The 26,224-nt window shown below is 50.9% G+C and overlaps 1 protein-coding gene and 1 pseudogene across 2 annotated transcripts; one reads left to right on the forward strand and one right to left on the reverse strand.

The window, feature by feature from the left end:
• The first annotated feature begins 320 nt into the window (after nt 1–320).
• LOC150051184 (centromere protein N-like) lies at nt 321–1,322 on the forward strand (annotated as a pseudogene).
• A 3,874-nt stretch (nt 1,323–5,196) lies between these two features.
• On the reverse strand, nt 5,197–26,009 carry LOC150051185 (angiotensin-converting enzyme). Of its 2 annotated transcripts, XM_090349965.1 has the most exons (25): nt 25,721–26,009; nt 24,958–25,125; nt 23,983–24,076; nt 23,198–23,341; nt 22,812–23,003; nt 22,160–22,257; nt 21,651–21,823; nt 21,013–21,236; nt 20,637–20,781; nt 20,278–20,376; nt 19,899–20,021; nt 19,398–19,609; nt 18,583–18,719; nt 17,566–17,724; nt 17,219–17,306; nt 14,553–14,696; nt 14,180–14,371; nt 12,268–12,365; nt 11,912–12,084; nt 9,523–9,746; nt 9,106–9,250; nt 8,744–8,842; nt 6,345–6,467; nt 5,856–6,043; nt 5,197–5,670 (listed from the first exon to the last, which is right to left on the reverse strand). In XM_090349965.1, the coding sequence occupies exons 1-25, from the start codon at nt 25,976–25,978 to the stop codon at nt 5,441–5,443; spliced, it is 3,930 nt and encodes a 1,309-aa protein (XP_090206091.1). In that variant the 5' UTR covers nt 25,979–26,009; the 3' UTR covers nt 5,197–5,440. The 2 variants fall into 2 exon arrangements, with proteins under 2 accessions (XP_090206091.1, XP_090206092.1); XM_090349966.1 differs by lacking the exons at nt 19,398–19,609; nt 19,899–20,021; nt 20,278–20,376; ... (7 more) ...; nt 24,958–25,125; nt 25,721–26,009 and adding an exon at nt 18,873–19,105.
• Between the last annotated feature and the right edge of the window lie 215 nt (nt 26,010–26,224).

Consider the following 26,224-nt stretch of genomic DNA (forward strand, 5'->3'; position numbering starts at 1 on the left):
ATAGAAGGCTTGCCTAGCATGCACAAAGCCCTAGGTTCAATTCCCCAGTGCCACATACACAGAAAAAGTCAGAAGTGGTACTGTGGCTCAAGTAGTAGAGCACTACCTTGAGAAAGCCCAGACAGTGCTCAGGTACTGAGTTCAAGCCCAGGACTGGCAAAACCAAAACTAAAGCCAAAACAACAAAAAAACCCCAAATTACAATTCAACTGTTATGTATTTTGCCACAACTTAAAAAAAAAAAAAAAAACCCATAGGGGTTTTGAAAGTGCCTCGGCGGGAGCGGCTGCTGGAGAGCAGCTGGAGATGTGGGTCGAGAGATGGATGAGACTGTTACTGAGTTTCTCAGGAGGACCATCTTGAAAATCCCCATGTACGAAATGATGACAGCCCTAAAAGCCTGGGATTTTTTGTCTGAAAGCCAACTGCAAACTGTAAACTTCAGGCAGAGAAAGGAGCAGCTAGCTCTGGACTTGGTCCTGCTCTGTGAGGAGAAGTCTGCAAGTCTCAATGACAGAGCCCTTTCAGACATCATTTATATTCAAGTTCATCGGCACCAGAAAGTTTGGGATGTTTTTCAGTTGAGTGAAGGACCAGATGAAGACGTTGACCTTTTTGATGTGGAACAATTCAAAAGTTCATTTAAGAAAACTCTTCAGAGAGCATTGAGAAATGTGACGGTTAGCTTCAGAGTTGCAGAGGAGAATGCAGTCTGGATTCAAATTGCATGAGGAACACAGAATTCAAGGCCTAACCAGTACAAGCCGACCTATATGGTCTATTATCCCCAGACTCTGTATGCCTTCGCATCTCTCTCTGTTTTGAAGACACTGTGCCCCTTCTGAATCAGGCCCTGAAACCACCACCAGATTATGAAAATGGACCTGAGAAGCCGATACCTGGACTCACTCAAGGCCATTGTTTTTAAATAGTATAACCAGGTGTTTGAAAATCACAACTCTACAACACCCCTACAAGACGGAAAGCCTGGACTAGACAGAAATGTGGATCCCAGGCTCATTCATCAAAACACAGTGGAAAAAGAGAGAGTCCAAAGAATCACTGAAGAAACTTTTGGAGACTATCCTCAACCACAACTTGAATTTGCACAATATATTGAACCAGGTTCAAGAGTGACATGCACAGGGGCATCCTGGCTGAGTGGAAAAAGCCCCTCCGGTGTCTGGTCAAGTTCTCTAGCACACATCTTTTAGAAGCACTGAAATCCCTCCCACAGCCAGTATAGCAGATGCACTGCTTTCCCCATTGCTCACTTGTATACCCAGCAGGAAAAGAATTATTTTAAAATTAGAGATAAATAAGATCCATGTGGTTTGGCGAGCTCTGTGCTCCTTGACCATGTTGCACACATATTCCAGTTAAAAGCTAGCTGGCGAGCTTGTCTGTAAATCTGCATGCTAGGGATTCAACACGCTTTCCTCCTCTCCCTCTGACCCCTCTCCTGCGAACTTCAGCAGTGTGTGTGCGCGTTGAGAGAAGGACAGACAAAAGTTGCAGGAAGATATGCTGCTCCAGATTGGCCCCACCCCAGAGTGGCAGACACCGGATCTCCCCTCGGCCCCCGGGAGGGCTACTTCCAGTGGCTGATGTCCAGGGATTTGCAACTAAGCCTTGGATCTTACAAAAGAGAATCAAAAAAGCTACCCAACTCAAAATCTCTAGCAGCGTCATAAAATTGGCCCATTCAGAGTTCCAGTAAGCTATTTACAAGAGGTTATATATCTGAGAGTACTTATGTAATAATGGTGTCTTTGTGTTATTTGCATAACCGATTTTATTATATATATAATAGACTCATCATCATAGAATTTGTGAATAAAGATAATGAAAAAAAAACCCCACAATAACAAGTTCCATGGTTCATGCGTACAATCACAGCTGCCTGAGAGGCTGAGGTAAGAGAGATCACAAGTGTCAGAAGCCCTGGGTTAGATTCCTCAGTACCACATAAACAGAAAAAGCTGGAAGTGGTGCTGTGGCTCAAGTGGTCGAGTGCTAGCCTTGAGCAAAAGAAGCTCAGGGACAGTGCCCAGGCTCAGAGTTCAAGCCCCAAGACTGGCAAATAAAAATAAATAACTCGGGCTGGGAGTTTGGCCTAGTGGTTAAAGTGCTTGCCTAGCATGCACAAAGACCCGGGTTCGATTCCTTGGTACCACATACATAGAAAAAAAAAAAGCCGGAAGTGGTGCTGAGGCTCAAGTGGTAGAGCTCTATCCTTGAGAAAGTCCAAGGACATTGCTCAGGCCCTGAGCTCAAGCCCAGGACTGGCAAAAAAAATAAATAAAATAAATAAATAAATAAATAAATAACTCACCCAAAATCAAAATGTGTGTTTGAAATGATTTAGGAACGGGATCTGTGAAGCAAAAGTAGTTCCATGAAAACACAACAGATTTGGAGGAAACATGCTTAAATGAAAAACATGGCTAATTTAATTTTGAAAATTAAAAGAAGGGTACATATACCTAACCAAAAAAAACCACCCAACCCCATCCTCCACTCGACCTCTCTAGGGAAAGGCTGGTCTTGGCCCACCTTTGTATCTCTTCAGCCTATAATGTGGGGAATGTGACACGTGGAACATCTTTGCAAGGGTAACAAGGTGTACTCCTGGTGCTCTAGTTAGTTCTTGAGCCACTTGAATCTTTTGCTAATTAAGAGATAAGGGTCTTGAATTTTTCTGCCCCAGCTGACTTTGAATCATGCTCCTCAGAGCTCAGCCTCCTCAATAGCTAGGATTACAGGTGTGAGCCCCTAGCACTGGCATTTCATAGGTGTGAAAACCTCAACCTCAGAATATTGAAGTGACTTACGGTTACAAACAAAGTAAATGTTGAGGTAGAATTGTCCTCGGGTCAGTGAAAGGCTGCTTCATTCATGTGAAATCCAGGGCTAGTAGGGGTGACTGGCTGGAGTAGGGGGAGGAAGAGGTGGGGAATGGCTGGAGAGGGAGATCTAGCATCTGCAGCACTCTGCCCAGCATAGAAAGAGATCACTGAAAAGCCTCCTGGTGGGTGAAGCTTGAGGAAGAGCTCTGACTCTAGGGACAGCAGCGGCCCTCTTCCTGCCATCACTGTCTTCCCCTAACGACCAGGTGGACCTGGCCTATCCCAACTCATCCAAGATAGCATAAATAGGTACTAGAATAATTGTATTTTAAAAATTGGAAGGGGGAACTGGGCAGTGGTAGCTCATACCTATAATCCTAGCCGAGAACAAAGCCAATTAGCTCCCCAAAGGCTGGAAGTGGAGGTTGTGGCCCAAGTGGCAGAGCATCAGCTGTGATTGAAAAAGCCAAGAGACTGGAAACTTGAGTTTAAGCCTTAGTGCAAAAGAAAAAAAGCAGCTCCCCAGCAAACAGAAAACAATTGAGGGCTCAGGCTGTGGCTCAGGTGACAGTGTATCTTTCCAGCAAGTGTGAGGCCCTGTGTTCAAACTCCAGTCCTGCCAACAAAAAAGTTGAGTGGAACCAGGCAACCATTGGTGGCTAATTTGTATAATCCTAGCTACTCAGGAGACTGAGATCTGAGGATCGAGGTTCAAAGCTAGCCTGGCCAGAAGAATCTGTGAGACTATCACCAATTCTGGAAAAAGCTGGAAATTGAGATGCAGTGTAAGGGGTAGAGCATCAGCCTTGAGCAAAAAAAGTTAAAGGACAGCACCTAGGTCTGAAGTTCAAGCTTTGGTACTGCGCGCACATGTGCGCGCGCGCACACACACACACACACACAGAGTTGAATTAAAACTGTCTAAAACAGTATAATAAAAAGTGTAATCGCCAAGCGCCTTTAGTAGCTCTGTCCTTTAAGCATAGAAAGTTAGCAACAAGCTGCCCACAGCTCTGATAGGCAGCATGAGCCTCTATGGTTCATGACCTTTGGTGGACAAACAGCTTGCAAAACACAAGCTGGGAAGGGGTGTGGACAACTAAAACAGTGTGTGGATGTGGATGGCTGGGATAGATTCAGATTGTGTTTATATGTTCCATTGTCCTACTGAATTATAAACTTCCAGTGCCTTGTAAACCCAAGATCCCTCAATACCACATCCTGTACTATAGGAGAGGCCTGGGTCACATACACACGCACACACACGCACACACACACACACCACTCACACTGCTTGGAGATTGGGGAGTCATATTGTGGTCTTAAGGATATTGGTTGAAACTTGTTGTTGGAATTAACATGAATACAGTCCCAGAGAGGCTAGGCCAAAAAAATGTCCAGAAAGACAATCAGCTTCTTTTGGGCCAAGTTGTAGGTTTAGTGTATAAATATCTGAAACACAGATATTGTTATGTTAACTGAAAAAAGTAAACAAAATACATCAGTGTAGAAAGTGTGATCCCATTTAAAATATGTGCAGAGAGAGAGAGAGAATAAAAAGGTTAGGGAAGATAACATGCCAAAATATCCACAGTGCTCATCTCTTGTTTTTATAAAGGGCTTTTATTTATAGCTTTTTCAAATTTTCTACATAAACACGGAGCGAAAGTTATAAAAATGTCCCTCAAAATGACATTCTCTGAAATCCAAGCAGGCCCTCCCAGGGACAGCTTTGAGTGAGAATGTGCGTGCTGGGAAGAGCAAGCAGGCAGCCTCTGGCAGTTAACCCTGTGTCATGGCTGTCCAGGGAGCTCCCTTCCAGGGCCTGCTCTCCTAGACAATATCTGAATGGCTCTGTCTGGAGACCAAGGCTATCTATTCACTCAGAGCTGGTATAGGCAGGAGCGCAAAGAAACCTCTATATCCTCATTGAGTCAGTCCTTTCCAGGCTACTTGCCCTGCAGATGAAGCCATGGGCAGCTAGGAGCTTCCTTGGGGAACCTGACCATGTTTGGGCACCACCAGAGCAGAAAGATGCATCAACCTATGAGAATCCCATGATTCCCAAATTCTCCCCGGTGAATGAGTGATAAGGCAAGGGGCTACCTGCCATGGCAGGATACCGGATGGGCTGCCTGATGGAAAGGCAGGAAGGGGAGTTGGAAAGAGCTAAAGCCAGAATTGGGAGATTCTCCAAGGCTTTTCTTGAAAGATGGAGGAAGCAATGTGGAAAGAGGGCCACTGAACTGCCACTAGAAGGGGGGAGGGGAAGAGAGAATGAGAGGCGGAGGAAGGGAGCAGCCTGTCCCTCTTCCTGGCTTCCCTGTGAGGGACACAGACTCGGATGGGGAGGCAGGAATTTTAATCACGTACACAGAGAGACTGGGGAAGAAGCCCTGTGTTAGATGACTGGGTGCCTTGAAGAATGGAGGCTGGGGCTTGGGTGGTTCTGGTGATCTGAAAACCAGAGGAGTGGGAGGCAGGGTGGAAAGAAGAGAGAAGGAAGGTGGGTTGAGCTGCCTTTTCCTCGAGCACCCCATTCTAGTTTCTCATGGGACGTTCCTTGGTGAGCCCCAGCCATCCTGGTGATCTCAAGAGTGTCTGAGCTCTACTTCAGAGCCGAACTGGGGCCCATGGTGGGGTTGGTGGAAGCTGTGACTGCGGATGCTGAAGAGTCTCTGGGTAAGGCCCAAGGTGACTACCAGCAAGGCGACCCCCAAGAAGAGCAGCACCCATTGACCCACTCGGGCCTGCTGTGGCTCCAGATTCATGCCCAGGAAGTTGATGAGGCCGGAGTCTGAGAAGGAGTCTTCCGAGCGAGCTGGGCGGGGAAGCAAGGAGACAGGGCAGTGGGCAGGGCGATGGGCTGGCTGGGGCCATGTGTTCTGGCATCCCTGACCTTGCTCTGAGGTCAAACTGGAGCCTGCCTGGACTGGGGTGAGGGCTCAGCCCTGGGTGAGCTGTGGGGGCTGGGCCTAGGGCTGGAGGTGGGGTGGGTGGTGGTACCAGAGTTTGGTGTCCAGGTGTACTGCGGCCAGCCCAGTTTCTCCCCATGTCTTCCGTTCTCAGTGATGAGCCATTCCATCAATGGCTTGAAGTAATTCAACATCGCTGATGCTGACATGTTAGGCTGGCCTGTGATCAGTTTCATGGCCTCTGGCCATGGCTTACTGAAGCCCAGCTTCATGGTGTCCCTGAGGAAGGAACCAGAGAGTAGGAAGTGGAGTCAGAAAGGACCCGACCTCTCTAGCTCAAGCATGATCTCCTTTCTCCACACCCCTCTCCTACCCTAAACTTCTCTTTAGGATTGAGGTGGGGGTGTGGCACAAGGATAGAGACAAGGATAGGGAGGGGAAGGACTGGGGCTGAGGGGGGCATGAGGGTGGTTCCTAGCTCAAGAGCCAAAATGGCAGCCATCTCCAGAAAATAGGGCTCCCTTTTAAGGGCTGCAGGCTAGAGAATAGAAACAGTCACGGAGGGCGGAAGGACACTCACGCCAGCAGCTTCCCTGCCTCCTTGGACTGGTAGATGTCACACGTGTGCAGAGGGCCCTTGTGGCCAGCTGCCTGGCACAGGGCTTCGTGGAACTGGAACTGAATGATGAAGCTGATAAAGTACCTGGGGTGGAATGAAGACATGACATAGGTTGGGTGGAGGGGTGCTGTCACGGAGACCTGGCCCCTTCTAGAGTCTGCTACAGTCACAGGGGACACCTAGTAAGGCAAGATGCAGTCAGGATGTCAAGGTGAGCCTGTCCTGGTATTTGGAGCTGCCCAAGCCCCTTTCCAGTGGTGCCTGTATAGATGGACGCTTCCTAACCATGAATCTACCCTTCACCTCTGGGGCTGAAGGAGCAGCCTGCGGGAGCAGGTGTGGAGTCAAGCCCTGAGAAGGCACAGTGGGCTGTCTTGAGGCAGTGAAGTCTCCATCCCTGAGATATATGCAAGTAGAGGCTAGGGGTTGCCACATGGATCATGTGGCTCTGCCAAGACTGCCTGGGGAGGGAAACTAGCCCACATGGTCTTAAGCCCAAGCAGCAGCCTTGCCAAGTCTGGAGTGAATTTAAATGTCCCAACCAACAGCACAGACTTCTCTCTTTGAATGCTGGGCATAAGCCATGTGCTACTTGCTCCCTTGGCATTTTCCCCAAACTGCTTCGCTCAGGCTGCTGGCTAGGATTCAGGATATCTCTTTCTAGGGCAGCCAAGTCTCCCTTGCTCACTCTTGACTGGTTAATTGTCCTTGTTGAACTGAGCTACCAAGTGTCACATGGCTGATTTCAGGGTGAGCATGAGTGCTGGCCTGGAATCCGACTGGAGACCCTTCCCCAAGGGTCATTCCTGGGGCAATAGCTAGACCAGGCCTGTCTGACGTGCCTTGTTTATGAGTCTCCTCAATCCTCAATCCCTCCTCCTCATTCTGACCTTTGAGCAGGTGATGCACTCTTCCCTTCCTAGGCTTGGTGAGGTGTGGGGTGGGATAAGCTTTACTCATTCGCCCATGTGTGGCATTGTTTCAGGTGATAGGATGGAAAGTAGGACAATAAGACTTGCTTCAGTGGCTGTTTGGAGACCATCAGAAGCACAGATCAGCCAGGAGCTGGGTGGCTCACTTCTAGAAATCTTAGCTACTCAGGAGACTGAGGTCTGAGGATAGAAGTTTGAAGCTAGCCTAGTCAGAAGAGCCTGTGAGAAGACTCAGCTCAATTAACTAGAATAAAAAAGTAGAGGTATGACTCAAATGCTAGAGTGCCAGCCTTGAGAGAAAAAACTAAGAGCATTTAAGGCCCCGAGTTGAAGGCTCAGTACTGACATACACACACACTCAAAGCCAGCAACCAGGAGTGCCCACAGTCCTGAGAGGCTCTCCTTGATTCTTGGGTAGCCTGCACTACCTGTGACCCACCTGGCACTCCTTCTTGGGGTCTCCTCAGGCTCTAACCTTCTGGGGGGGGCTCTAGGTCCTTTACATATCTTTCCTTGCCCTTGGTAAGTGCCACCCTGGAGAGATCAGGTAAGGAGAGGGGCTTCACTGGGCACTTTCACTCTATGGGCACATGACTCACAGATCAGTGCAGGAGAATATTTAACAATGGTAGACCAGGGCCACCTGACCCTCTGCCTGCTGGGGACATAGATGACTAAGTAGCCCTCATGGCCACCCTATGAAATGAGATCGAGGAGAGGAAACAAATGTTGCTGAAAGAGGTAGAGGGTGTTGCTGAATCGGTCATGAACCTGAACTTTGATGCCAAGTATGTGATTGTAACATGCCCCATAATAACTTCCAGATAAGCTGGGTCTCCAGCCTTAGGCTTTAGGCTATCGAAGGGTCCTTGAGGTACTACTCAAAGCATATCACGGGCAATTGTGTTCAATCAGAGCAAAGAAACCACAATCTTATTTTAAAACCCAAACCACCAGGTGAAGGAAGGCAAACACAGTCAAAATATTTTCTGTTCATGTGTGAAAACGGAACAATGAAGCTTGTAGAGACTGGTTTTAGAAGGGAGTCGGGAGAGGAAGGAGAATGATGAAGAAGCTGATTCTTTTCTGTTCACACAAACATCCCTGTTATAATTAACTGGTGACAACAACATGAACAACGAATAGCATTCAGTTACCATTCAGACAGGTGTCCTGGTTAACGTTAACTACTCAGCTGAGTTATGGAAACTATAGGCTAAGTTTCTATTTTCAGCTGCTTAGATGGCAGAGGCTCTCACCCAAAGAATATTTAAAGGAACATCTCAGGGTTATTAGCAGGCATTGGGCCCAGGCAGTATGAGTCACACCCCCAGTCTCACAGCTTTGGGATGGGGCAGTGATTGCAGCTTAAACACAAAGACCCAGGCATTTCCCCCTCCTCCCTGGGCTCCTCCTTTTCCCAATTACCTGATGTAAGGTACACTTGAAGGAACATGGAACTTGGCCCCTGGGTCAAAGTCATCTTGAGTCCTGGGCACTGGGGGACACAGACCCTGGTACTTCAGCCTGTCAAGGGGAAGACATATTGAAGGGAGCATTTAGGGAGAAGTGAGCTGGGGGAAGGTTGGAAATTTTGACTGGAAGGATAGTCCTTCCACTTATGACTACCTGGGCATTGGGATCCCCCACCCCTAAATCGCTTAAACACACACACACACACACACACACACACACACACACACACAGCTCATCTGCAGGCATGCAAGCTTACACAAACATCCCTTAGACATCTTTCCCAACCCACCACCCTAGGTGGAATGTTCTAGAACCTGAGGCTCCACCACTCCTGGTTGTAGTTCTCCTTAGTGATGGTTCCATCAAAGACCCTCCAGCGCCACTGGTCAATGAGGTAGCTGAAGGGGATAAAGGCGATCTTGTCCAGGGCCATCTTCATCAGAAAATTGATGTCATACTCTGTTAAGGGAAGGGAACTCAGCCTCAGTTCCATGTGAGCCTCTTGCCTAGAAGCTCGGTCCCCATGCGCAGTGGGGAGCTGGGTACCTCTTTGGACTCTGAGAGCTGACCCTTGGAATGGTCTGTGCGTTCCATCCTCTTAGACTCACCCTGTTGGAGTCTTCCTCTCCCACCATTGCTCTGCCCCAAACCTCACTGTACAGGGGCTACCTCCCAACTCCCTGCCCTTTCTGGGCTCTCAGTTCACCAAGATCTCCTCTTCCCTCTCGCACCGTAACCACCGCCCTCTTTATCCAGCAGGTTGATGCTGTGTAGGTGCTTGGGAGTAGACACGGAGAGGGCCAGCACGTCCCCAATGGCCTCATGAAAGCCCGGGTTGGCGCCCTCCCGGAAGGCCACGGGCAAGTCCTTGTACTGCATGAAATACTGGATGTGACCCATTTCGTGGTGAACCACCACCAGCTCTTCCATGTTCACAGTGGTGCACTGCTTGATCCTGGGGACAGGATGGGGAGAGACAGTGTCAGAACAGAGGCACTGCTGTGTGCAGGGAATTATACATGGGAAGGAAGGGAAAAGTGAAACATCAAGAGAGCTTGCTGGCAAAGAGGAAACGGGCACTGGAAAGTCCCTAGTCAATTCCAGCCATTTCTCAGCCCCTTGTGTTTCTTACTTGCTCTAGGGCCAGTTCCTCAGGGAAATCACATCTGGCTATTTTCCAGCTCATGCATTTTAACCCTAGTGAGTGTATTTGAAGAATTCTTAGGCCTAAGACTGGCTGATAGCTGCAGGATTGTCCAAGTCAGGTTTTCACCCCTGTTCTCTTCCAATTGCAGGAAGTTCTCCTTGGATGTAACCAAGGTGCCTTGTAGTTCAAGTCCATCATGAGATTGGGTCTGATCAGCTCCTCCTCTGACATCGCATAAAATTGGGAGCTTTTACCCCTTTGGTCCTGCCTATCTTACAACCTGACAACTCCAGTCCCCATGCTTTTGAAGGGCCCAGAGCCAGGCAGCCCAGTGAGCTGTGTCTCAGTTGTGTTTGTATTCTAGGCTTCTCGTAAAATAGGGCAGATCATCTTTTCTACTTCACCCTGAGCTGTAGCATCTTTTGTCCCTTCTTTTGGATCTAGGTCTGGAGTCTGTCTTTAGAACACAGACAATAGAACATGAGAAGCTGGGCACTGGTAGCTATTCAGGGGACTAAGAGCTGAGTTTGTGGTTCAAAGCCAGCCCAGGTAGGAAAGTTCATGAAAAGTAGCTCAAGTGGTAGAATCCTAGCCTTGAGTGGATAACCTGGCCCTGATTTCAAACCCCAGTACCTGCACAAAAAGTAAAATAAAATATAATACCATAATGTAACTGTCAATATTGGGCTTTGCCTTTGAGAGTCTTAGTAGCTTCTGCTTTTGGCTGAGGGTTGCCAGCTGTCAGGTAATGAATCTGCCTGCCTGAGATCAACACACTGTAAGAGATCACAAGGCAGCCAGGAGATGCCTGACCAGCTCTTAGCTAGTTATCCAGTCAGTTACCCAGTGTGTGAGCAGAGAGGCCAAATTGAACATCCCACCCCACATGGAAGAACACCAAGAAACTCAGTCCATAGCAGAATAGGGAAGGAAGAAGTGCCAGGCTCTGGGCCACAAAGCAGTTATTTCAGCCACTAAAACTACCCTAGCTGGGGCTGGAGATGTAGCCCATTGGTACTTTCCTAGCGTGTGTGAGGCCCTATGTACACCTGCACACACACACACACACACACACACACACACACACACACACACACACACACACACACAACTAAGGTCTCCAATCACTGTGGAGTAAGGAATAAACCATTTCCATGGCACATTGCCTAACTTCCTGGCCCATATAATCACAGTTATAATCCACTGGTTTATTTGTTTTGCTTTTTTATTTTGCTAATCCTGGGCCTTGAACTCAGGGCCTGAACACTGTCCTTGGGCTAGAGCTCTACCACTTTAGCCACACAGCACCACTTCTGGCTTTTTTTCTATGTATGTGGTACAACCCAGGTCTTTATGCATGCTAGGCAAGCACTCTACCACTAGGCCAAACTCTTGGCCCTTTGTTTTGCTTTTGAGACAGGGTCTCATTATGTAGCCCAGGCTAGCCTCAAATTCCTAGGTGCTTGGATTATAGGCATGCATCACTACACCTGACCAAAGGGTTGTTTTGTATCACTAATTTTTAATGGTTTGTTATGACTACAGTATAGGTAACTAAACTCTATTCTGATGAAGGCAGCTTTGATCTGCTAGTGATGGGAAATGGGTTGTGCAATCCTGTACTGCAGCCAGGGAAAGGGCTAGATCCATTCAGGGAGGCTAGAAGTCTGCATAATGTCACTCCAGGTCCTTGAGCATTCCCCATCTGACCACACTGACAGAAACTGGCCAACACTTGAGGGGACCCTCATTTGTGGACAGTTTTTCATCAGAAGCTCAAGGCTAGAACGCTTTTGCCTCTCAATCTCAAACTTGGTCCTGAACTGCTTTCATGTTTCTTGTTCTTCCAGTATCAAGAATGGGGACAGATCCTTGACTTTGCTTATCTCCTTGCCCTTGAGCTCAGGATAAGATCCTCATATTTCAGATAGACAGACAAACAGACAGACAGACACACAGACAGACACACAGACCTGAAATCCTTGCCATTGTAGAAATCCCAAGCTGAGGCGTGGCATACCACCTCCCGCCCATCCGTTGGTTTCTCCAGCATTGACTTGTTCCAGAACTCGGGAGGCACAGGCAGCAGCCCCAGGGAGGTGAAAAAATTGTCAGCTTCCTTAAACATCCTCCTGGGTGTCCAGCCCTACAAGCAAGACAGAGTTCTGCCCAAACTGGGGGCTGTGATGTCAGGCTGGGTAGCAAGACCTGAGAGAGCACCAGGCTGGAAGGCCTGGCTCAATCAGAGGGACTCTCCCATCCTAGCAGAGACCTCTCCTTGGAAGCTCCAGGGTGACCCATGGAGCAAGAGGGCCCTGGCCATACAGACCTGCTTTATCATGGCCTCTGTGGCATCAATCTTGGGAGCTGAAGGAAAGGGTACCACCAAGTCATAGATGTTGGACCAAGTCTGGCTCCACATATTCCCTGGAGGCAGGTGAGGTGGCAGAGAAGAGACAGATATAGAGTGTGTGTGTGTGTGTGTGTGTGTGTGTGTGTGTGTGTGTGTGTGTGTATGTGTGGGTTTGTACACATACCCACACATAAGCACCAGGACTGGAGCTTGAACTCGGGGCCTGGGTGCTATCCGTTAGCTTTTTTGCTCAAGACTGATGCTATTCCACTTGAGCCACACCTCCACTTCCAGCTATTTGGTGGTTAATTGGCAACAAGGGTCTTGTAAACTTTCCTGCTCCAGCTGTGTATAGCTAAGATTACAGGCATGGGCCATTGGCACCTGGCTCAGATGTGGCCTTTTTAGGTTTCATGATCTCCTGCAGGATAAGGAGCCAGATCCCAGGCCTACCAATTGTAGTGGTATCTCTTGAGCATCTACTGTTTGCAAACTATGCTAGGTACTTTCAAGATAAGGTCTTTCTATGTGAAGTTCACAAGCCTCTTGCCTCATCCTTCCAAGTACTAAATTACAGGTATGTGTGGCCGTGCCTGGATATGCTGGGTGTTTGACATACATCATCTTCTACCTGCACTTTTGACTTACAAGGTCATTACTACATTGGTTACAGGTAAGGATATTGCTGGTCAAGGATTAATTCTACATTTGAGTAATTCCACATAGCCACCACTTCCTGACTATACTGCCAAACATACCGTGTCCATTTGTAATCCCATTTGTACCCATTGTGTAGCAGAGGAAACTGGTCGAGGAGTTAGCAACCCATCCAGGGGCCCACAGTTCCTACACAGTGAGACTGGATTTAAAGACTGGTAGGCTACGCTCTTGTCCATCCACACACTGAGGGGTGACAAGGACCTCTTGAGGGACTGGGATGCCTGCCTGGTGGCTCCTCCTCTGCTGATTGCTCGAGGCGCGAGGCTGAATTCTAAGCCCAGCTCTGCTCCACTCTCAGGCCACCCAGGGCAGGCGGACTCCTCTCCTTGGTAAGGTCTGGTTTCTCCATCACTGAGTTGACAACGTCTGCTCATGTGTTCCTTTTGGAACCCAGTGGGTTTCACATGCCAGTCAAGTACTGTACCACTGAGCTACCTCCCCAGCCCCTCAAGTGGCATCTGGTCTCTCAAGGAGAGCAGGTAGGTGAGACCTTAGACTCATATCTGGACAACACTCTGGGTCTCCCTTGTAACTTCTAAGTGGTCTGTGGCCCTGTCTGGCCTCTCAGCTCATCATAACACAGCCCTCTGGGAACCTGTTCACTATGGTCCAACAGGGACACAAAAGGACAGCATCAACTTTTCTCTACCTCCTATACATCCGGGGAAAGCTGAGGGTCCAAACACTAGAAAATGGAGGGTCTAAAGGGTACAGTATATTCTTTTTTTCTTTCTCTAGTTGCCTTGGCTCAGACTATCTGCCCTCTTCCTCACCACCATTTTCCATTTCACCTTTGAAATTGTGCTCTTGTGGAGCCTTTTCAACCCCCATTCCTCTGGCTCTTGCTGTCTTGAGGCATAATGGGTAATGTTGCTCCCCCTAACAAGATTGTGAACTTTTCTCTTGGCTCTGTAGCAAGTATGGCACCCACAGGGGTTTGGGAGGTGGATTGTGGCACACTAATAGAACCTTTTCCTCGCATGGACAAGATGCTGGGTTCAATGCCCAGCACCATAAAAAGAAACCTGTCACCAAATGTGAGCAGCGGGCTTCTCCCAGACCCCTCCCTCGGCCATGTTCCTTTTAGTGCTTGAATTCTACCCTTATCCCAGCCTGATCTTTTGCCTTGTTCACCTTCTCTCTCCTCAAGCTGGATGCACGCCCTTACCCAACAGGTGAGCAGGAATGGGGCCCTCGAGGTGGACACGCTGGGCCCCGTAATGCTGGTGCAGGGCACGACGCACGTAGGCATGCAGGTTCAGGTAGAGAGGCTGCAGCTCCTGGAAGAGCTTCTCCAGGTCTCGTTCCAGGGATGGTGTCTCATACATGGACCTCCAGGAGTCTCCTGCATCAATGTAGCCTGCACAGGGGACACAGCCAGGCTCTCCTGATACAGCCTCTTTTTCTTCCTGCTACTTCCATGCTATTTCCAGGATCTACTTTTCCCCAGTCTTGGGCTCCCAGAATACCTCTTAAGGAGCCTGATGGTGGTGGGGACAGGGGGACCAGAAAGCCAGTGGTAACTGGCAGGGAAAGCTCACCATTGAGTCGAGCAGCCTTGTTGGCAAGTTCCACATACTTGGGGAAAAAAGGGAGGATCTTTTTCCCCACCTTGTCTCTCCAGCTCTGCCAAACCCATAGCAGTTGTTCGTAGTCTCGAGATGTGGCCATCATATTTGTTAGATCTGGGAAGGAACAGTTAAATGGCTTTAGCCCCAGCTCACCTCCCATGTGCTTATAAAGGGACGGTGGCCATTTTGGAACTAGAATAAAACTGGCACAATTGCTGGGTGCCTGTAGCTCATGCCTGTAATCCTTCCTGGCTACTCAGGAGGCTGGGATCTGAGGATCATGGTTCATAGCCATTCCAGGGAAGAAAGTCCATGAAACTCTGATCTCCAATTAACCAGAAGTAGAGCTGTGCTCAAATGGTAGAGTGGCAGCCTTGAACAAAATAGCTAAGAGACAGTGCCTAGGCCTTGAGTTCAAGCCCTAACACCCCTCCCTTACACACAAATACAAATTGGCACCATCACAAGAAAGTGACATGTAGGCAACAAATCTAGTGGCAGGAGAGATGCTGAGAGCCAATATCTTTCAGGAGTTCCCAGGTGCCATGTGTAGAACAACACACCACATGTACACCATCTCAGGCATTTGCAGTGTTTCAGCAACCTGCTGTTTGTCCCTCCTTCCCTATGGGCAAGTTTGCTGAGGTTCTCAGGTACCCCAGCCAGGAAGGAGTTGGTCTGAGGCACAAACCAAAGGTACCAGATCCCAGAGCAGGTTGTCCTCACTCATCCCCACTCTTACTTGACCCTCAAATTACCTTGGCAGGTTTGCTTCTCCATTGTCAAAAAGGACATCCCTCCCAGGGGAGTTAAAAAAAATCCCTGAGCAGGGACTGTCCTTGTCTTTGTGTTCCTCAGGGCCCAGGACACCTTTCACATAGTGTTTATGAGCCAGAAAAAAAAATAGCTATAAAGATAGTGGAAATGCAAAGAATTGTCTAAGTACCACCAGAGATCTGGAAACCCATATATATATATATATATATATGGGTATTTTTATTGTGCATATATTCATATATATATAATTTTGTGCCTGCTAATACTAGGGCTTGGTCTCAAGGACTTTTCTGTCTGAGATGGCTTCAAATCATAACCATTAGATCTCAGCCTCCTGAGTAATAGGATTATAGGCATGAGTTGCCAGGACCCAGCAACCCAAGGTTTATGTCGCCTCAAAGCTGTTAAGCATGAGACCTCCTCAGATACAACATGGAACTGATATCCCCCTTCTCAGGCTGGGGCACATGACCAGGGCTCCTGGCCTGTCCCTGGCCTGACACAGAATAGGCCATAGCCATTAACTTTCTCAACCGTCACTGTTGGATTTGTGCTTAAGTCTCCCAGCTCTGGATCACACCAAAATATCTACTTTTCACAAATATAAGTTCAATTAATTTTTCTTAAAAAGGGTGGTGTATTTTGAGAAGTCTCTGTTGGTTTTCCAGTGATCTGAGTCTATTTTTTTTTTTTGGGTGCATGGCGGGGGCTTCTTAATTTTTGCTGTGTCAGTGATCCTACAGGGGCTGCATCAGGGGCTCTCTGATGGGGGGCTGGAGTGTCACACCCTTTCACGTTCTTCTCAAGAAACACATATGTACCTAGATGTGCACCCAGGCACATACATACCTGCCTCTCTCCACTTTGTGCGCATACCCACATCCACTACTGTAGGCCAAACCCTGCCCTGGAAGATCTGTTTCTTAGTCCTGTTTATTTTCCATTTCCCACTCTATTTGCCATTGTTCTAATGTGGGAGCTGGGCTGAGGGCCAAGAAGAAACCATGTCTGGAAGGAGATTCCTTATGAAAAATGTTCATATTCCCCAAGCCTGGAAGGGGTGGGTTAAGAGTATCTGTGTGGCCTGGTGCAGTGGCTCACGCCTGTAATCCTAGCTACTCAAGAGGCTGAGATCTGAGGATCTTGGTTCAAAGCCAGCCTGGGCACTAAAGACCTTGAGACTCTTTATTCAATTAACTGCTAGAAAAACCAGAAGCAGGATTGTGGCTCCAAAGGTAGGGCAGTAGCTTTGAGCTGAAGAGTTCAGAGACAGCACCCAGGCTCAGAGTTCAAGCCCCACCACCACCACAAACAAACAAAGAGTATCTGTGTGGTGAGGTCCAGAGTGAGCCCTTTTCAAAGAAGACAGCGAAAGAAATGGGGGGCTGTGAGCTCCCTGTGTTCAGCAGGAAGTGAAGGCGGAAGGAGGGATGACAGCGGAAAGACACCAGTGAGGCCGGCTTCTAGTACTTCTCAGAATACTGGCTGGCCTTAGTTTCCTTTTCAGCCATGTGTTGGGAGTGGGACAGAGATCCAATAAAGACAGAGAACATTGAGGTGATATGAGGAGAACCACAAAGAGAAGACGGAGGTGCTGGGATTCCATGAAAGCCACTGAAAGATGAACTCCAGTCCCTGCTGCTGTGTGATGGAATGTAGAGAGGAAGGAGAGCCAGGGGAGTTCGAGGCCTGCCTAGCAGCAGAATATTGAAGAAAGGCTGAAGTAGGGGTTGATTCTGAGTGGGAGTACAACAAGCTCCACTGGTAGAAAGCCAGAGGAGTATTTCTCCCTAACCCGGCAGCATTTCCACCCATGCCAGCCCAGCCCCCACCTCTCTCTCCTCTCAGGGTGTTCTCACCAGGCTCCAGCTGTAGACAAGTGCCATTTTCGTGGCACACAGAAGCCACGCTGTAAGCGGTCTCCATGTCTAGCAGGATCTGATTGTACTGAAGGGAAACAAAGGGGCACAATGAGGGAGGGGAAGGTCCTTGGGCCCCCAAGGACTATGGTTGGGGCTCTGGAGGACACATTCCCTAAAGCTACTGTCTTCTCAGAAATTCTGGGGACACCTGTGGACCTGGCCCTTGTCACCACTTGACATATCAAGGAAGCAGCAGTAGCAGGGCAGATTCTATCACCCCCCACCCCAAAGCTGGGGTCAGTCCCTCCTACGGCCTTAATTCTCTGCTTCTCTAAGGAACATACCTCCTCCAGCTCCTTGATAGGCAGGGCTGCCCGGTCCAGGTCTTGAACTTTCTTTACGATCCGCTTGGTGGTAGCGCTCTGGAAATGGCTCACATCAAACCGTCTGGCCCAGGTGCCATACCTCAGGGTGTGGTTGGCCATTTGCATGTTGTGCTGCATCTGTGGGCACAGGGACTTGTGTCATGGGCCTTTGGAGCAGTCTCCAGACAGGAGATAGCATCGAAGGTTGGGGATGAGGAGGGTATATGTGTGTGGCATAGTTTAATTAAGATACTGCCTTTGTCTATATAGATGTACAAACTAGGTCATCTGATAAAGTCCTAGGTACAGTACATGCCCATCAGTAGATGCCTACAGTTCAGATAGGCATCCTAACAGAGTAGGACATCTGCTTGGATATTGGCACGTCATTTCTATAATCCTGCTCAGGAGGTTGAGAACAACCAGTCTAGGCAGGAAATTTTATGAGACTCTTTCCAATGAATTGGCAAAAACTTGTGGCTCAAGTGGTAAGGGTACCAGTCCTGAGCAGAAAAACTAAGGGCTCGCACCCAGGCCTTGGTTCCAGTATGAGTGCACACACACACATGCACACACCCGATCAGGATGGAGGCAGCTTGTTACTGTGGCCTCCCTAAGGCTCATGGTCCTATCAGTAAAGTGGGAAAAAATATAAGCTGTGTATTGGGGGCTCACACCTAAGATTCTAGCTACTTAAAGAGGCTGAGATCTGGAGGGTGAGGATCAAAACCAGCACAGGTGGGAAAATCTGTGGCACTTATCTCCCATTAACCATCAAAAAGCCAGAAGTGGAAGAATACTGTCCTTGAGCAAAAGAACTCAGGGATAACATCCAGGTCCGGAGTTCAAGCCCCAGGACTGGCACAAAAAAGTTAAGAAAATTAACTTTGGTGATAGTAACTTACATATAAAGAATTTATGGTGTGTTAGTAGAGACTGGTTTTAGTGAAAGATCTGTGTGAGTGTGCATGCGTGGAGGTGGGTCATGGCTCCTACCAGGATCTTGCTGTTCTCCGTGGTGATGTTAGTATTGTAGTTCCAGTTGGCCTCGGCATATTTATTCCACACCACCTGGGCTGTCTGCTCATACTCCTGCACGAACTTGTTAGCCTCAGCTTCATCGGTCACTAAGTCTATGGGACAGAGCAGAAGGAAACAGACAAGCCTCCCCTTCTCCTCCCCAGGGTGCAACCTAATCAGAATTCCCACCTGTCAATCTCTTCCCTCCCCACCACCCTTCACTGCCCTGCCCTTGTCCTGGGGTGGGCAGGGTAGGGGGGGCCCACTTGGACACTTGGTTTTCTGGCTGCCTGTTGCCTGGTGAACTGTTGTCTGGAGTTTGGTTGTTGTCCAGCTGGATGTCCTCTGGTTGGTTGATGCCTGGTGTGTGGTTACATGGCTGGAGACTAGTAGTGAATGCCCGCAACAGAGCAGCAGGAAGAAGAGGCTGGGCAGCCCAGAGGCAGCCCAACCTTGGCCCATGGCCACAGGAGGAGCAGAGTCCTGAAGCCTCCTCTCCTGGCCAATAAGAGTGGAGCCTGCAATGTGACCTCATAGAGCAGTATACTTGGCCAGCCTGTCCCCTGGGGTCCTCAGGCCTGGGCACACATTCTCTAGGATGAAAGGGAAAAGACGCCCATCTCCACTTCAGGACTCTACCAGGGTGCTCCTGGTACTCAGCGGTGGTCCAGCATTCTGTGGATGGCAAGGGCTCAGCTGGGAGAAAGGCTACCGGGAACCAGGGGCATGAGCCTGGAGCCTAGCGTTGAGGACTTGCCTTAGTCCCAGGTCACCCATACTCAGAGATTTACCGATGTCTTCTGGGTAGTTGTTGGGCAATGGTGGACGCCACTGATACTCTGGCCAGCCCAGGACCTCGCTGTTCTTCTGGTTCTGCTCCTGCAGCCACTGGCTGAGTGGCTGAAAGTAGTTTAGCAGTGCCTGGGCATCCAGGGCATCTGAACCCACTAGGTCCTTCAGTACCTCCTGCCAGGGCCTGGAGCAGCCTGCCTGCAGTACCTCCCTGTCAGGAAAAATGAGTATTCAGGGCACAAGGGGCATAATAGCTGTCCTTGCCTGCCCACCCCTTGCCTCTGGCTACAAGGGCAATAGCAAGAAGACCCCGAAGCTTAGAATTTTGGGGAGGGTATGGCCTCACCTCATCGTACCTGATACCAAGCTCGATAAATGTTCAATGAGAAAGAGACAAGTTCAGTCCTACAGTGTCCCAGACCAACTAGCCAGTGGTACCCTTTACCAGTCTCTCTTGCCTGCCCGCCCTCTCACCTGCCCTCCCTCCCTTCTCCACACACCTGAGCTTGGCCCCAGCCTGGCTGGACTGGTAAATGTCACATTGGTGCAGTGGGCCCTGGTGGCCTGCCTCCTTACACAAGGCCTGGTGGAACTGGAACTGCAGGACAAAGCTCACAAAGTACCTGCAGGCATAGGGTGGGCATTGGAAGGAATTTGAGGGGTTAACAGAAGCAGGTGCTCTTGCCCAAGCACCGTTCAGCACCCTGCATGAGTTGTTCCAGCCAGTGGCTGAATCGAGGGGGAGAAGATAGAAACATGTGCACGTTAATTCAGAGCCCTTGAGGGAGCAGCATTGTGGGCAAGGAGGCTAGGATGGTAAGAGGGGAGGAAGGGACTAAAGAGGTGATGAAAGTGGAGGGGGTGGGGCCATGTAAGTACCTGATATAGGGTGTCACATTTGGGACATGAAACTTAGCTCCGGCATCGAAGTGGGTTTCGTTACGAACAACGGGAGGACAGATCCCTTGATACTTGGTTCTGGAAGAAGATGGTTAAGTTGCCTTGAAGGCCTAGGGGCTGCCCGCAGGCTGCCCAAAGCCTGAGATTCGCAGGAATGATATTCCCTTAACCCATCCCTTCTTCACCCTGAGAAGTTGAGACGGCCTCAGGGGGAGGGAGTTTCAGGTGGAAGGAGGAAGGGGGTAGGAAGAGAGAGAGAAGGGAAGGAGGGCTGAGAGAGGGAGGTAGAAGGTTCCTGGCTGCCCAGAACTTAGGCCCTTCCTCATTCCTCTACTCACCGGAGATACCACCAGTCAAAGTTATAGCGGGAGGTGGGAGTCTGGCCACTGAAAACCCCCCACCGCCACTGGTCTACCAAGTAGCCAAAGGGCAGGAAGGCAACTTTCTCTAGGGCCATCTTTAGCAAGTAGTTGATGTCACTTTCTGTCAGGAGATGAGACAAGAAGAGAGATCAGTAGGAGAAGAGAGTCTGGATGGCCTTAGAGAAGGTGAGTCCAGAGACCCAGAACCCTGCCTCTTGGAGACTGCTGAGCTCTAGGCGATGGTTTTGGGGTCTGGGAGGCAGAAACAAGACAGATAGGCAGAGCTGAGTGGGCCTCAGCTTGGATGTAGAGGGGGTTTGAATGGAGTTGGGCTTTCCCAGCTTCCTCATACCCGTGTCATTAGTGACATGGTCCAGGAGCCCGATTTTGTGCAGATGTACGGGAGTGGAGACCGAAAGGGCCAGCACGTCTCCAATGGCCTCATGGAAGCCAGGGTTGGCGCCTCTGCGCAGGGAAACAGGCAGGTCCTTGTACTGGAGGTAGTACTGCACGTGGCCCATCTCGTGGTGCACGGTGGATAGCTGGTCCATCGTGACTCGTGTGCACTGCTTGATCCTGGAGCATGAAGAAGGAGATGGTGAAGGATAGGACACGGCAGGGCCCAGGTGTTGGGAAGGCTGGCACAAGAATCAGGACCAAGGAGAGTACTCCCTGGGGTAAGAAGTGGCTTGAAACAAGACACCCTGGGTCATTATCACCCAGACCCTTTTACTCCATTCAGAGGCAATGTCAGCTAGGATGACACAGGCTTCGAATCCCCTTACTCAGGAGGCTGAAGCAGGAGGATCCTGAGTTCAAGGCTAGCTTGAGTTGCTTAGGTACAGAATTGACTGTCAGGGGAAGGCCTTCCTGGGCTTAACAGAGGGCCATGGATAGAGCAGCCCCCGCCAGTGGAGGAGCAGTGGAGGTGGGTCTGTTCCCCTGAAGTCCCCTTCTTACAGCCCTATCATGCCCCTCTCATGTGTACACCTGAAGTCCTTCCTGTTGTAGAAGTCCCAGGCAGAGGCATGGCACACCACTTCCCGCCCATCACTGGGTTTTTCCAGCATTGACTCTGCCCAGAACTCAGGAGGCATGGGTGAGAGTCCCAGAGAGGTGAAGAACTCCTCTGCCACCCGGAACATGTGGGTAGCGTTCCAGCCCTGGGGGAGAGGGAGAAGAAAGGTCAAGGGTTAGCTGCCTGCATCCCGCTGTGGTTGCTGTGGGGAGAAGGGCAGGTCTCCTAGAGCCCTCATCCTGGGCAGTTTCCTGCCTGTGAAGGCATCCTGCTTACTGGCCAATCTTCTCAGAGGCAGGACCCCACTGACCACAGCATGTGGATGAAAGTGGACGGTTGCCGGCTCTCTGCTGCTGGGGATCCAGATCCCAGCTTGTGGTTGGCTGATACAGGAGAGGAAGGATCCTCACATTTTCCTTCCGGTCTACCATCTCTGACTCGCTCTCATGGCCCCTACCTGAAGCCTGCCTCCAGCGCTTACCTTCTGCACCATAGTACTGGTGACATCTAGGTTTGGCTTGTCTGGGAAGGGCACCACCATGTCGTAGATATTTTCCCAGCTCTGGGCCCACATGTCTCCTAGATGGAGGAGAGAGATGGAACAGCCTGGTCATTGTCACTCCGAGCATTGACACCTGCTCTAAGCTCAGAACTCAGAGCAGCTCCACTGGCTTGCACATCTGCCTCGAACACACTTCTTCTCTCTCCCCCCCCCCCCAAACATGCTCTACCCTTCCCAGGCTGCTGCAGGTATAAGCCCACGCCATACTTCTGGCATCCTCTTTATCCATGCCAGGGTCCTATCTCTCCCTTCTGAGGTGGTGACATAGGGCTGGCTTCCTTGGGCACAAACTAGGACTAGAATGGCTCTTCCCCTGGACCTGAAGTCAATGCCTCTGGTTTGAATCTTGACCTTTCCCTGTGCCAGCTCTCTAACCATGGAGCCTCTTTGTGTCTCCTAAGCCTCAGAGTCTCCATCTGTAAAGCAGGAATATTAATATTTGGGGCAGCCACTTGGACTCTTATATGGAGAAGCAAAGAGTACCATGGCCCTTGCCTGTGGCCACAAGGTCAGCATCCCTCTTTCTTCCTGTGAACCCAGGGACTAGAGCACAGGTGAGGCCAGTTCTTACCCAGCAGATGAGCCGGGATGGGTCCCTGGAGGTTGATGTATCTGTCACCGTAGCGGCGGTACAGTGCACGGCGGACATAGGCGTGCAGGTTCAGGTAGAGAGGCTCTAGTTGATGGTAAATGTGCTCCAGGTCCTTGGCAAAGGTAGGAGAGTCATACCAGGAGCGCCAGTAGGCTCCTGTGTCTGCAAAGCCTAGCAGAGTGGACAAAAGGGAACAGTTCAGGCCTGAAGCCAGAGCCTCTGTCTTCCAGCTTTAGCTTTGCCATTCTCTCAGCTGAGAGACCTGGGGCTGGCTCTGCAATCATGGTATCAGCCAATCTGTCTGCCTCAGGAGTGGGGGCTCAGAGCAGACCAGAATGCCTGGTAAGGTGGGAAGGCTGGCTCACCATCTTGTCTGTAGGCCTCGTTGCTGAGGGCAGTGAAGTCCTCATAGAGGGGTTTCAGCGGGATGCCCACAGTGTCATGCCAGCCTTCCCAGGCGAACAGCAGCATGGCATAGCTTCTCGAGGTAGCCAGGATGTTGGTGAGCTCTGAGACACAGGTGGGCAGGGTCAGTGGAGAAGACCTGTGTGTCTCCTGTGACAACCTTCCTCAGAGTGGCACACTGGTTCTGACCATTCCCACCAGTTGGTTCAGGATCATCATATTCTCCCCAAGGCCAAGGGCAGTCTACAGGCTTGGTGGGTGCAATGAAGCTAAGAGCCAGACAAAGCAGCACACGGGCAGAGCCATGTTCCTAGGAAAGTAATCTATCCAAGGTGGTTGACACAAAGGACAGTCAGAGGCCAAATCTTAGACAGACCCTTCATGGTGGTTAATGTCAAGGGGACTCTCTTCTCTCTCCCTCCCTTTCCCACAGGGGTCCAAAGCCTAGGAGGACTCTTAGAAGAAGTGAATGGACTCAGGAAGGACAAATCTGGAAGGCCAGGAAGAAGGCTTAATGGTGAAAGGAGAGGCCAGCCACTCATGGAGGGAGTGGGGCTGGAGGTTCCCAAATTGATTGTTATGAAAAGCAGGGGAGTGGCTAAGGGAAGAGACTAAAGGTGTGGGAGTCTGCACACAGAGCAGGCGCAGTCAGTGCTTGTGGCTTTGCTGATAAATATGTGGCCCGCCTAGGTACAGCAAGGGAACTCCCGGGAAACCCCAGTGACTGGAAGAAACAGGGCCGTACCTGGGTCCAGGGACCAGCAGGTGGCAGTCTTGTTAGGGAAGCAAACCTTGCTGGTGGAGTAGATCCTGCTCATGTTGCTTAGCAGGGAGTTGTACTGGGAATCAGCGGAGAGAAAACATTAGTGATGAACAGCCTTCAGACCCATTCGTTTCTTCCATTTTTCTCCTTTTTTGGGGTCACTTTTGGGGCTTGGACTCAGGACCTGGTTAATGTCCCTGAGCTCCTTTGCTCAAGACTAGTGCTCTACCACTTTGGGCTACAGCTCCACTTCTGGTTTTTGAGTGGTTAATTGGCTTTTCTACCTGGGCTAGTTTTAAACTGCAATCCTCAGATCTCAGCCTCCCGAGTAGTTAGGATTATAAGCATGAGCCACTGGTGCCTGGCTCCTCCCTCCTCTTTTTGGGAGGAAAGAATGGGTGGCCTAGAGACGGATGTGGCTTGGACAAGGGCACACAGTGGCACAAATACAAGATTACCTCTTCCAGTGGAGGCAAGCAGGTGAAGCAAGTGTCCTGACCCTGGGAAAACTGGTCTTGTACTAGTTCAGTACCCGTCACCATGAGGTAAATTCTCCTCATCCTCTGGCCCTGTTGTCTTGACTTCTTAAACTTTCTAGTGAAGTCTATAAGCCAAGCTGGCCTAGGGAGTATTTATGATTTACTTGCATTAGGCTGCCTCTATACATGCCAGGTTTGAAATCCAGGGCTTCACACATACTAGGCAAGTCATCCACCACTGAGTGACACCCCAGCCCTGGAATTTAGCTTTCTACTCCACAATACTTCAAAATAAAGAACTCACCACTCCATCCCAAGGAAAACTGATGCTTCTAGTAGTCCTCTACCGTTTGTTCACTCCCCTGCAGCCAGAGCCCACGCAGAGCCCAGGTACCCTCCCCAACACACTGTTCCCCTAATCACCACCATGGAGTACTTAAGCCAAGCCACTCAGTGCCTCCTCCACTTGCAGCCCCACCTGCAGCCGCTTGGCCAGGGGCAGGTTGGCAGGCCCCAGGGTGCGTATAGCTCCGATGATCCTTCGCAGCTTTGGGTCAGTGAAGTTCTGCCACATTGACTCGTACAGCTCCTTGGCCTTCTGGCCCCACGCCTCGGAAAACTCCTGGCTGAGCAGGGCTGCCTCCTCCTGTGGGCACCAGGAGGGCAGGAAGGGGAAGCCAGCTCAGGTGGAGACCATGCAGGGGAAGCTACGGTGCTAGGAGAATGAGGACAGCTAAGGGATTTCACGGATCCAATCCGTAGTCCTCCTGAGATCCCAGGCCTGGATCTCGCCCCAACAGTGGCCGTCAGGTGGGCACTTAGGGAAATGTGCCTGCCTCCGAGCGCCATGGAGCAGAAGAGGCAGCCACCGAAACAGAGTCCGGAGATGGGTGGACAAGCTATTATCCAAAGACTGGGGCTGCGGAGCACAGTGGAGCAAGGCCTTTGCTCCATCCTCTCCCGGCCTGGAGTGGGGGTGGGGGTCTCATCCAGTCAGTCTGGGTGTTGGCAGGGATCACGTGCCCGGCGGTGCCTGAGTATGGGGCCTGTGTGAGGGGTGGAGCCGGCAGGGCGAAGGCGGCCATGGGGCTGGGGTCGGGCTGGGGCCCCTGGGGCTGAGGGCTGCCCCCTGCTCCCCCCGCCCCCCGTCCTCACCCCCCCCCCGGGTACCTCGCCGCTCGCGCCCGCGCCGGATTGGTCCCCACGGCCCCGCCCCGCCCCCGCCGGGCCCGGGCGCCCACCTGGAGCCGCGCATTCTCGGCGGTGATGTTGGTGTCGTGCGCCCAGCTGGCGGCCGTGCTCCAGAACAGCACCTGCTCGGCGCTGGAGTTGTAGCTCTCGGCGAAGAGCTGCGCCCCGGCCTCGTCCGCAGAAAAGTTGCTGGGCTGCAGCTGGGGGTCCAGCGCCGCCCAGGTCGGTGACAGCAGCGGCAGCAGCAGCAGCAGCGGCGGCGGCGGCGCCAGCAGACGCGGCCCCCGCGGGCGCCCGGCGGCCCCCATGGCGCGGTCCCGGCGCTCCGATCGCTCGCTCGCTCGCTCGCTCGGTGACGGCCCTTCTCCCGCGCCGAGACCGCCCGCCCCGCCGATTATAAAACCCTGCACCGCCGCGCCCGCCCCGACACACCCCCCCTCCCCGCCCGCCGCCGCCGCCGCCGCCGCCGCCGCCGCGCTTCCTCCCGCTCCAAAGTCTTCGGCGAGGCCCGGCGGGGCGAGCGAGCGGGCGGGGACGAGGATCCAGGAGGGCGC

This window comes from Megascapheus bottae, chromosome 17, assembly GCF_031878675.1.
Source record: "Megascapheus bottae isolate mThoBot1 chromosome 17, mThoBot2.hap1, whole genome shotgun sequence".
Lineage (NCBI taxonomy): Eukaryota > Metazoa > Chordata > Mammalia > Rodentia > Geomyidae > Megascapheus > Megascapheus bottae.